We start from the raw sequence: 12,555 nt of genomic DNA, 5'->3' as shown, positions 1-12,555 counted from the left end.
GCACACGGATCCTTCTTTGTGGAAGTCGGCATCTTGGACCTCCAGAAGTGGTCCACAGCATGGGGTGATTGATAAGTTCGTGGCCTAAGGCAGAAGGAGATGAGTTATACAGCTCTCGTTACATGCACATGCAGTTCAACTCTGAGTGATTATGCAGAAAGTTTGAAGTTAATAACTTTTGTGGTATCTCTGTTTCAGATAATTGAAAATTACAAGTAAGCACTGTCTGAGAAAATGGACAACATCGGCCTTTATGCAGTCATCCGCTACCTCGGTCTCAAGGGCTTATCACCCAAGGAGGTCCACGAGGACATGGTGGCAACACTAGGGGAGGGTGAAAAATAAACGTGCTAGGGTTTCTAAAACTGACTCCTTCTACCTTAGGCCACAACTTGTCAATCACCCCTCATATTTTGTATAAGCGGTTGAAATGCCACTGTATTTCACATATTTAATTCAGAATGTTAATACATTGTGCCACAGGGGTAGTGGGAACTTAAGGACTCTGTCTTACCAGTTTGCTAACTGCAAGGCTTGAATACATCAAATGTTAGAGCAATTCAAAGGAGTACCCTCTCCTATCACTGTCTCCCACCAATCACAACACAATTGATTGATTCAAGATTGCTTCACATCATTTCCAGCACACAAGTGTAATTGAAAATGAAATAATTACTACTCCAGATCTAATGTAGCACACAAAAAAAGTAAGATAAAGAACACAATAATAAATAAAAACAATTAATATAAATACTTAAGATAGCTTATATACATAGATTGATTACATGCCATAAAGTATCTGTATGTAAGGCGATTCTGACGGGAAATGATAAAGTAGTGGTGGGGTGGGTTAGAGAGTTGAGGTGTTGATCAGCCTTACTACTAGTGGAAAGTAATTGTTTTTGTGTCTGGAGGTCCTGGTGTGGATGCTACGTAGCCTCCTCCCTGATGGGAGTGGGACAAACTGTCCATGAACAGGGTGGCTGGGATCCTTCATGATGTTACTGGCCCTCATTCAGCACCTTTCAGTATTTACGTCCTTAATAGTAGTGCTGGTGATGATTTCTCCATCGTTTCCAGCTCTTCATACAAACCTGGGAAAATATTCAAAGTTCAAAGCCTAATTACTTTGTTGGGAGAATTCATTCCTCGTGTGGAGAGGATCATCAGGGTTTCTCTTATAATGGCCAATTAACCTAACAACCGGTGTGGGAGGAAACCGGAGTACCCGTAGGTATCCCACACACTTCACGGGGAGAATGTACAGACTTCCAGATGGCGCCAGAATTGAACTCCGGCACACCCCACGCCGTCATAACTTGCACTGACTGCTGCACTGCAGCCTTCGGCAATGCTGAGCACAAATCCTAGTGAAGATGTGTCTTCTCATGGCCTGGTATACAAGCACCAATCCCCTGGTAAGGAAAAGTCTATCGCCCCGTCAATCACAGGCAAAACCCTCCCCGCACACTGAGCACATTTACAAGGAGCGTCTCCATCAGAAGCCCAATCCGTTATCAAAGACCACCCCCCCCCCCCCCCCCCCCACCACCATCCAGACCATGCCCTCTTCCTGCTACCACAATTGGGCAGGAGATCCCACACCACAGGGTTTCAGAGCAATTATTACCCTACAACCATCAGGCTCTTAAACCAGCATGGATAACTCCAATCATCTCAACACCGAACACAGCCTATGGACTCACTTTCAAAGACTTTACAAACACGTTCTCAGTATTGTTTATTGACTTATTTTATTATTTGCACGACTTGCCTTCTTTTGCACATTGGTTGTCGGTCTTTCTTAAATATAGTTTTTCATAAAATCTATTGTATTTCTTTATTTTCCTGCAAATACCTGCAAGAAAATGAATCTCTAGGTGGTATATAGCAACATACAGTCTATGTATTTCATGATAAATTTAGTTTAAATTTTGACCGGAATTCAAGATAGCCTTGTGTGACCTTTACGAGGACAGGGGTAGGTGATAAAAGTTTGACCCATGCTTCTTTCCATGAAAATGATCCACATCCAGTTGATACAACTTAAATAAAGCATTCTAGTGACACAAACATTGATTAGGAAATGGGAAGGATGAAGTTTAATGTATCAACACATTTGAGATATTCTGTGTAACAAGGCAGAACAACCCTTGAAATCAAATAACTACGAATTCCAAGCCGCAGACAAAGTTAGCGCGTGCTTTGTAAATAAGTAATAATTTATTAGAAAGTTGCTTTTTCATGTGCAAACATTATTAGAGTTTTCAATCAATCAAAATTAATTCTATTTATTATAAAGTATGGAGGAATGAAAACTAATTTATGCTTTACTTCAAACAGAATACAATTGTAAAAAGAATTTATTAATATAATAAATATGTCAAATTACAAATCAAACTACTTTATTAAGTTTTTCAGAAAGCTTTTCATTTGATGTTTTAATTCCCATGAAGGGCTCCATAAGCAGCAAGTCCTCTTGGACAAGAACTGCCCTTTCTCTCCAGGCTTGGCAATGAAATCTATTTTCTCTGGTAATTGGAAATAAAAGCATAGCACTCATTGCAATATCCATTACACTTTTCATTGCCGAAATGTTCACAGCCCGTGACGTGGCAGCGCAGTATTGATGGGTGTTTGGAGGCGGGATCTCGGGGGGTGCCATGGTTGTCCTGCTGACACTTTAGGCAAAGTTCATAGTCACTGGATGTCAGAATGTTATCACAGGAGTTTCTCGCACATTTAATCCTCTGATTACTCAACTCGTTGTGATCTGCAGGCTGAAGATACAAAGGTACAAGTTAAATAACACTACAACAAATGCACAAACACCTCACCACCAGTGGTGTTGGAGGTAGATAGGGTCATAAAGAAACTGTTTGGCACACTGGCCTTCATAAATGTATTGGATGCTATGTTGAAGTTCAATACAACATTGCCGAGGCCTAATTTGGAGTCTTGTGCGCAGTTCTGGTCACCGACCTACAGGAAGGATATCAATAAGATTGAAAGAATACAGATAAAATTTATAATGTTGCTGGGAATTCGGGATCTGAGTTATACGGAAAGGTTAGTACTTTATTCCGTTGAGTGTAAGAGGATGAGCGGCGATTTGATAGAGGTATACAAACTTACGAGGGGTATAGATAAGGTAACTGCAACCAGTCTTTTCTACTGAGGCTGGATGAAACTAGAACTAGAGGTCATAGGTTAAGGGTGAAAGGTGAAATATTTAAGGGGAAGATGAGGGGGAAACTTAGGGGAGAATTTCAGAATGTCAGGTAAAGGTACAGCCAAGGACTGTGGAGATATCAAATCCTGCATTGGTCCACAGCCAAAATTGAAGTTAGATATGTTAGTATGTGGGTGGTGGGAGAGTCCAGTGGGAGGAATTAGAAAACAATGGAAGAGTTTGAGAAATGAGGAATTTTCATGCTGATAGGTTGCGGAACTAGGGGTAAAAACACACCAGCAAGCACCAGGGAAGCACTCAAATGGGGCGGTACCACTGAGAACCCGGGTCCGAAGGTTTAAATGACGCAAAGCAGACCGAGCATTGGGTTGGAATAGTCAGGTGTAGAGTGACAAAGGCATGGATGAGGGCCTCCGTGATAAGACGGATGAGGCAGGAGGCCGGGGTTAAAGACATAGTAGAAGGTGGTGGTCTCAAGTGATGTTGTCAGAACTTGCGCTTTGCGTTGAAGCAGTTTCACGAAGAGGACTGAAGTCAAAAGCGGGGGAGGTGAAGATGTAAATGTGATCAGTTGTCAAATACTGGACAGGCTGAGGCAGCAGGACCGTCTGTCGGGTGGACGTGTGCTCAGGGAGATCTGATGAGGGACAGGAAGGACATGTGCAACAGAAGATTCAAGAGTGTCTTGAGGCCATGCAATTCATTAGAGCACAGCACAGGCTCTTCGGCCCATAATGTTGTGCTGACCGTATAACCTACACCAAGATTGATCTAACCCTTTCCTCACACATAGCCCACCATTTTTCTATCATCCATTTAAGAGTTTCTTAAAAGTCCCTAATGTATCTGCCTCGATTACCACCCCTGGCAGTGTGGCCCACACACCCACCGTTCTCTATATTAAAAAAAAAACATCTCTAACATATCCTATACTTTTCTCCAACCATCTTTAAATTATGCCCCTTCATATTGGCCATTTTAGCTCTGGGGAAAAGGTCTCTGGCTGTCCACTCGATCTGTGCCTCTTATCATCTTGTACACCTCCATCAAGTCACCTCTCAACCTCCCTCACTCTGAAGAGAAAAGCCCGAGCTCACTCAACCTATCCTCACAGGACATGCTCTCTAATCCAGGCAGCAACCTGGTCAATCTCCTCTGCACCCTCTCTAAAGCTCCCACATCCCTCCTACAATGAGGCAACGAGGACTGAACGCAGTATTCCAATATTCAGGATGTCGAGTTCCTCCGGCATTTTCTGTGTATCGCTCTGGATTTCTGGCATCTGCAGAACTCTTGTGTTTACAATATTCCAAATGTGGTCTAACCAGAGTTTTATTGCATTACAATAAGAATTTATTGTTATTTCTTATTTTAATTTATATTTGATGCATTATTGCAAAACTATTTTTATGATATTTGAGAGAGCACAAAGGAGGTTCACGAGAATGATACCGCGAATTGAAGGGCTTCAGTATGAGGGCCAATTGACGGCTCTGGGCCTGTACTCACTGAAATTCAGAAAAATGAGATGGAATCTCATTAAAACTGAGCATTGAAATAGAGTGGACGTGAAGAAGATGTTTAGAGTGGGGGAGTCTAGGACCAGAGGGCACAGCTTCAGACTAGAGGGACATCCATTTAGAACAGAGATAAGGACAAATTTATTTCGCCAGAGGGTGGTGAATCTGTGGTGGGTATGCTTAAGGCAGAGGTTGATACGTTCTTGATTAGTGAGTGCATGAAGGGTTACAGGGAGTAGGCAGGAGATTGGGGTGTGAGGGAAATGAATCAGCCATGATGAAATGACAGGGTAGACTTGATGGGCCGAATGACCTTTAACTTATGCCCTTATTTGTCAGTGATACTAAACCCAAGCTCCAATATTACTTCACAGCTGTTGAACTTAAACCTTGACTAACAAAGACCAATACACCTTCTGAATCATCATTTCAAAGTGCAGGTTAATGTTCTACATTCAATTGCAGCAAGTATCACCCACTTACAGTGCTGGGATTGTCTTTGGACCCCGTTGCTTCCCTGTATCTTTGGTATTGTGTATCTATGAAGCATTTTTGACAATATCCTTCAAAGTGACTCTTTCCAAATGTGCTGCAATCTTGGCCGCGACAACGAGGCATATTCTGGAATCTCAGGTCATTCTGAGGTGGGTGGTGAGAATTCCGGCGCAAAAGATTAGCTGAAGCGCTTTCACCTGTAAAAACAAAGAGGGAAAGTTGTATATTAAACATTGTTTTAACTCTCGCATTAAACAGCCTTATACAAGCAGGAGCACTGCACAATTCACTGCCTAGTAAACAAAAAACAAATTTAAAAACTAAAAATGAAAAATGAAACTACATACATTAAGACCATAAGACATAGGAGCAGAATTAGGCCATTCAGCCCATTGAGTCTGCTCTCCCATTCCAGCATTGCTGATTTATTAGCCCTCTGAACCCCATTCTCTCCGTAACCTTTTACGCCCTGACTAATCAAGAACCTATCAGCCGATACACCCAATGACTTGGCCTCCACAACCGTCTGTGGCAATGAATTCCGCAGATTCACCAGCCTCTGACTAAGGAAATTCCTCAGCTCTATTCTAAATGAACGTCTCTCTATTCTTAACCTGTGTCCTCTGATCTTAGATTCACCCACTATAGGAGACATCCTCTCCACATCCTCTCTATTGAGGGCTTTCAATATTTGATAGATTTCAATGAAATCCCTCCTCATTCTTCTTTAAAAAAAAGTTTTCTCGTTAGTTGCATTCTGAACAAATAAGACCCCTAAGCAATCACTGCGTACTGATAATATTTGTGTCTTCAGAAACATTTGAGGTAAAAATGCTGTAACTTTTGGAGACTAACTTAGTTATTAGTGGGACACACTGAACAACTACAATGCAGAGTATGTACGGAACAGGACAGCAATCAGGTACCCTCTATTACATATTTTGACTCGAATCTGATGATGTTTTTTCACCTGAAGAAACGTGGCACTAAAGTTCAACTGAACAGCAAACAGAAGACTTCCCTGCCCCATAATCTGAGATACATGTTTAATTAATGACGGAGGACGGGGATTGCTTGTTTAAGAGAAAGTGAAGCTGCCAACAGGAAATGAGTGCAGTACGTCAGATGGTATAAAGGCACAGCAGATGTTACACTTGTGCGCTACCAACGCATACTCAAATAATATTTAATCACTGTCGTAAACAAGAGCAACACACACACACACACACACAAAATGCTGGAGGAAGTCAGCAGGTCAGGCAGCATCGATGGAGAGGAATAAAGAGATGACATTTCAGGCCGAGAACCCTCATCAGGACCCAGTAAACACTGAACTGTTCCCACAACCTATGGACTCACTTTCAAGGACTCTACATCTCATGCTGTCAGTATTATTAATTCAGTAAATTACTACATTTGCAGAGCTTAGATTATTTTGTGCATTAGCTGCTTGTCAGGCTTTGCTTTCACCGATTCTATTGCGACAGCCTGCAAGAAAGCGAATTGCAGGGTTGTATATGGGGGCATTTACGTCCTTTGATAAGGTTCAAGATTCAAGACTATTTAACGTCATTCCCAGTACATAAGTGTAAAGGAGAACAAAATAACTGTCACTGTGGATCTGATACAGCATATATATATATATATATATATATATAAAATACTAAAGAATGCAATAACTTAAAAGAAGCACAACATAATAAATATAAATACATAAGTTTTTTTTATGTAGATTGACTGTATGTCCATAAAGTGACACAATATACAGAAACTTCGGAATGTTATTTTGAACTTTGAACTGTAAACAGCTTACCGTTTTCTCCGTAGGCAACGTAGCAAATGGTGCAGTAACCATGGTTTTCCTTTGTTCCAAAGAACTGGCATCCAGAGTTCCTGCAAGACTGGCGGGTCCTGTGTGCTTCCTCGGGACCGAGGGCAGCTTGGTTTTGTGCTGTGATCTCCGGCAGCTGTGCCCCAGCGGCAGCACCCCAGACGTTGGGGGTCTGGTGTTGATCGTTGGCCGACGTGTGGCCTATGTTCCTTGCAACCTGGCTCGGATCTGAATGCGATCTCTCGTGCCCGGAAAACTGAGATCCAGAGTCTTCATGCGAAGACGAATGAATTCCTTGAAATGTCTTTACCAAACACATATTACACAGTCCATTGATTGTGGTTACAGTATCCTGAAGACATCGACTACAATGGGTATACTCCTGGTGTGATGGCTCACCGGTAACTTGTTTAGTCCTGGCCTTCTCCTGTGGAGAACCCAACCTCTCCGAACTGAGCTCCGTGTGGCACTGTTTGTTCGCCTCAGAAATCTGACTCTCAGGAACGTTGCCCGCCCTCGCGGTCCTTGATTTAAAGCAGCGTTCGCACAATCCGTTGTGCTGGACGTTTAACGTAAAGGGACAGTTGGGAACCTTGCATTTCATGGCATTTGTTTCGCTGAAGAGGGCGAGGCTGGGCGCGGTGGGGGGTGCTGAGCGAGGCCGCGACGCGCGCTCGGGATCCGGGGACGTCACACCGACGACCAGCTCAGTCCGAGCGGGGCAGCACCCCTTCGTTTTCTGCTGCACTTGACCTTTCAGTTTGCCCTCGGCCTTTGTGGCCTTGGCCTGTTCAAAACACTCGTGACAAAACGGCCTCGTCTCCACAGAACAGTAAAAGAGGCACCCTTGCGTGGAGCATTTTTCCTCTATGAGAGACCCTTGGTACACTGTGCCATTTATTTGCACACGGTTGTGAAAGGGCCGGTTTTTCTCTGGCAGATTCTTCTGCCACTGTTTGTACTCGTGGTTCACCAGCTGATAGTAATCCTCCACTAAATTCAAGTCTTCAGGGAGATTGCCTTCATCGAGCCTGGAAGAAGACGAAGAATTAGAATCAGGTTTAGTATCATTGGTGAACTTGGTTGTTTAGCAGCACCAGATTGCGATATTTAATAAAAAGAAACAACATTTGGCAGGATAGTGGCACGTCTCTACCAAAGGAGGCGCAAGGTGCCCCTTCCCTCCGATAACCTTCAGGCCACCCCTGGGCAAGGTGCAGTACCTGCCTAGCCCCCCCCAGTCAGTGTCACCCAAAGCCATGGGAGCAGGAGGTGCAGATCACAAGTCACAGTGGTTATGCGACCACTGACGCCAGGCAGACAATCTCTGAAAAGCATTGGGAATTGGCTGAAGTCACCCGTCTTGTGTAAAGACACCACTCAAAAGAAGGCAATGCCAAACTAAATCTGAGGAAAAAAAATGCAAAGAGCAATCATGGTCATGGAAAGACCATGATCACCCATATCATACAACATGGTACGTAACAAATGAATAAAAACCTGTAAATTACAGTAAGGATAACATATATATGAAAAAATTAAAATAAATAAACAGTGCAACAAAAAGTGGTGAGGTAGTGTACATTGTCCTATCAGAAATCTGATGGCAGAGGGGTGAAGCTGTTCCTAAACTGTTGAGCGTGTGTCTTCAGGTTCCTGTACCTCCTCTTTGATGGTATTGCTGAGAAGAGAACATGTCGTGGATGACATGAGTCCTTAATAATGGATGCCACCTTCTCTGAGTACGTGGTGAAAACTTGCCCCACACTTACTCCATCAGAAACAAAAATCACACACTTGTGAACCAAATCAGAAGCTGTGGTGAGATTGCATGTGGCTGATCGATCATGCGGTGAATCAACTGGGCCTCCTACGTACAGGAAGAATTCTCTTTTGGGCCTGGGCTCTTGAGTCTGCATGTTTGTTTATTCAGCGGGCTCGACTTATCACGCTCACACTAAGTTGCCCAGTGTGTATCGACAGGACCATTATACTATAAGACATTGGAACAGCATCAGGCCATTTGGCCCATTGAGTATGCACCCCTATTTGATCATGGCTGATCCATTAACCTCGCAATCCTATTCTCCTGCTGTCTCCCTGTAACCTTTCACACCCTGACTAACCAAGAATCTATCAACCTCTGCCTTAAATACACCTGATAACTTGTCCTCCACAGCTGCCTGTGGCTAAAGAAATTCCTCCTCATCTCCATTCTAAATGGATGTCCCTCTATTCTGAGGTTGCGTCCTCTGGTCCTAGACTCCCCCACGATAGGAAACATCTTCTCCATATCCACTCTGTCGAGGCCTTTCAATATTTGATAGATTTCTCCTCATTCTTCTAGACTCCGGTGACTACAGCCCCAGAGCCATCAAACGCTCCTGATACGTTAACACTTTCACTTCTGTGCAACACAGACACGAGCAGAAACAAAGCAATTTCCAATCAACAATTGGGAGTGACCGATTAACGAACAGGACATTCACTCACTTTGCAGCTTTAATCAGGTGAATGGTTCCAAACTCCAGACCAGGTACGGGAATTTCAACCAGGTTTAAGTACTCTTCCAACAGCTTATCTTTATTTTCTTCTTCGTTTGGTATCAAAAAGTGCATGGTGAAATCTTCAAATCTTCTCCTTCCATTGTGGACCAATGGAATAGCAGAGATTTCTGTTTGAGCATAAAGAATGTTCCATTAAGCAACATGTTCTGAACATCTTCCAATGGAAGGATAACTCAATGTACAGGTTTGTGGAAAACAAGCTCAGAGTTAAAACATAGAACATTACAGCTCTTTTGGGAGCCCTTTATCAGCGTTTGAATCATCTTGGCTGCAGAGTGGCACTGCCTGTATTTATATCATGTTCTTGATGGGACGGGACGGGAACAAGGTGGCAAGCATTATAAACACAAGAGATTCCACACAAAATGCTGGAGGAACTCAGCAGGCCAAATTTAACAAATTTCACGTCACATGCCAGTGATAATAAACCGGATTCTGGGGTCAGGCAGCATCTACGGAAATGAAGGAACGGTTGATGTTTTGGGCCGAGACCCTTCATTAGGAACTATAGGCTGAACATAGAACACTAGAGCACAGCACAGGCCCTGCAGCCCAAGATGTTGTGCCAACCTTTTAGCCTACTCCAGGATCAATCAAACCTTTCCTTCCTACATAACTCTTCACATCTTTATCATCCACAAGCCTATCTAAGAGTCTTTTTAATGCCCCTAATGAATCTGCCTTTACCACCACCCCCGGCAGTGCATCCCACACACCTCTGTAAAAAACCTGCCTCTCACATCCTCCTTATACTTTCCTCCAATCACCTTAAAAGATCGTTTAATGCCATCTCCTGTACACAAGTATAAAGGAGAACGAAATAAATGTTTCTCCAGATCCGATGCAGTACAACAAACACACAAGTTAAAGGACTCCATAATAAGAAAAATCTAAATGCACAAAATAGCTTATATACATAGACTGATCGTACATCCAGAAAGTGATGCCTGGCAAAAGAGTGTCGGTACATAAGGTGACTTACAGGAAATGATAAAGTACTGGTGGTTGGAGGTGTGGAGGGGTGGGTTAGTGGGTGGAGGTGTTGATCAGCCTTACTGCTTGAGGAAAGTAACTATTAAACTATTTTAAAAGTCAAATTATTTGCTTCAACCTTCTATTGAAGCAACAAATGAGTAATGGATTAGCCACATCAATGTTCACAACTAATAAAACACAACAGATCAATAGTGCATCGCATGCTTATTGTGGATTTTGCTGAGGAAATGGAAGTTCCTTTCTGAAGCAAACAGGAAATCATGAACTCCACTGATCTTCACGTCACCTTATCCAGACTGGCTTACAAAATACGTATAATCATTTTAACTCTTGATATCACACAGCACCATTGGTACATCAACACCGAATTTTAGGTCAGGTCTAGATGTCCTAACGTACATCACCTTTTCTAGCTCTTTGGAAGTTTAGCTACCATTATGTTTAAATTCACACTTTGAAAGAAGAGGAACATTTACATTGATTGAAGTAAATAAAATAATAGATACCTAGATTCCTGTCTTTGATAGCAATGAGTGGAGAGAAATGCTGCATATCATAACCCAGTACGATGGGGTACTTGTAGCACTCGTGTGCTGGCCAGTGCAATGGCAAGTAAATCCCTCCAAAGTGCAAGGGGGCCAAGCTAGTGTTGTTGTCAAAGCTTCTCAGCACTCTGTCTGTAGGAAGAAATGGCCTCATGTTAGCGTCAATATTATGAGAGAACTTCACTCCATAGAAACAGGTGAAACTTCCAAAACACACACGCTCCAAAATCTAAAAGGGATGATCCAAATTCCCTCTCGCTCACCAGACCCGTTCTAGAAAAAAACACTGCAAATTGCTCATTGAAAGCCTTGGAGATTCAAGCTGAATTTGAAGCTTATTGTTATCTGGCTGGACGCATATACAACCAAATGAAACAACTTTCCACCGGACCGTGATGCTCCCACAAAGCATGTATCACACACAGCACATAAAACAAAACATTACCACAAATAAGTTAATAAAATATAATTAGAAAGTGCATGTAGTGTGCAGCACAAGTAAACAGTGAACATCTCACTGTCCTGGTGACGAGACCTTGGTGGTGGCAGGGTATTCATTAGTCTCATGGCCTGAGGGAAGAAGCTGTTACCCAGTCTGACAGTCCGAGTCCTGGTGCTCCTGTATCCCCTTCCTGACCGTAGTGGGTCAAGGAGATTGTGGGATGGGTGGTAGGGATCCTCAACAATGTTCCTCAAATGCCATTGAAAAATACTTTAACAATACGCTGGCATGCACAGATTTTATGGCCCATCAAGAAGTATCCTCAACTTGAGTGGCTTGCTCAGCCACTTCAAGAGTACCCAACACAAGGTGGCAGCCCCGGTAATGACACTAAGGCCAGATTAATAAAGATAGAATATTTCCTTCCATTAAAAAAAATAATTTCACAATAACTATGACCAACACTATTATTTTAACTCCAAATTGGTTTAATGAAAGGTACCTCAGTGGGATTTGTACAACCATTGCCACATCATTAGTCTGTATTTCCACAATGTTAGCGTTCATTTTGAGAGGACTAGGAATTAGGAGCAAGGATGTGCTGTTGAGGCTTTATAAGGCATTGGTCAGAGGGCACTTGAAATATTGAGAGCACTTTTGGGCCCCTTATCCAAGAAAAGATGTACCAGCACTGGAGAGGATCCAGGGGTGAATGATTCTGGGAGTGGAAGGGTTAATATATGAGGAGTGTTTGATGGCTTTGAGTTTGTGCTTGTTGGAGTTTAGAAGAATGAGGGGGGGTGGAGAATCTCATTGAAACCTACTGAATATTAAAAGGTCTGAATAGAGTGGTGTGGGGAGGGGGTTTCCTTTTGTGGATGAGTCTAGGACTAGAGGGACATCATTTAGAACAGAGGTGTGGTGTTTCTGTCCCCACATTTCCAAAGAACGCTATAATTTACAAAT

The 12,555-nt window shown here is 42.8% G+C and overlaps 1 protein-coding gene across 1 annotated transcript in view; it reads right to left on the bottom strand.

Annotated features, from left to right (window-relative positions):
* Positions 1-1,735: 1,735 nt before the first annotated feature.
* tnfaip3 (tumor necrosis factor, alpha-induced protein 3) overlaps positions 1,736-12,555 on the bottom strand; it is a 28,082-nt gene continuing 17,262 nt past the window's right edge. The window contains exons 4-8 of the mRNA XM_059983084.1: positions 11,109-11,279; positions 9,533-9,713; positions 7,022-8,070; positions 5,197-5,405; positions 1,736-2,780 (exon numbers count right to left, since the gene is read on the bottom strand). Of these exons, the coding sequence (XP_059839067.1) occupies positions 2,523-2,780; positions 5,197-5,405; positions 7,022-8,070; positions 9,533-9,713; positions 11,109-11,279 (1,868 nt within the window). The 3' untranslated portion in view covers positions 1,736-2,522. The remainder of the gene's footprint in view (positions 2,781-5,196; positions 5,406-7,021; positions 8,071-9,532; positions 9,714-11,108; positions 11,280-12,555) is intronic.

The sequence above is a fragment of the Hypanus sabinus genome, chromosome 10, assembly GCF_030144855.1.
Source record: "Hypanus sabinus isolate sHypSab1 chromosome 10, sHypSab1.hap1, whole genome shotgun sequence".
Taxonomy (NCBI): domain Eukaryota; kingdom Metazoa; phylum Chordata; class Chondrichthyes; order Myliobatiformes; family Dasyatidae; genus Hypanus; species Hypanus sabinus.
This window is presented reverse-complemented; position numbering and strand designations above follow the sequence as displayed.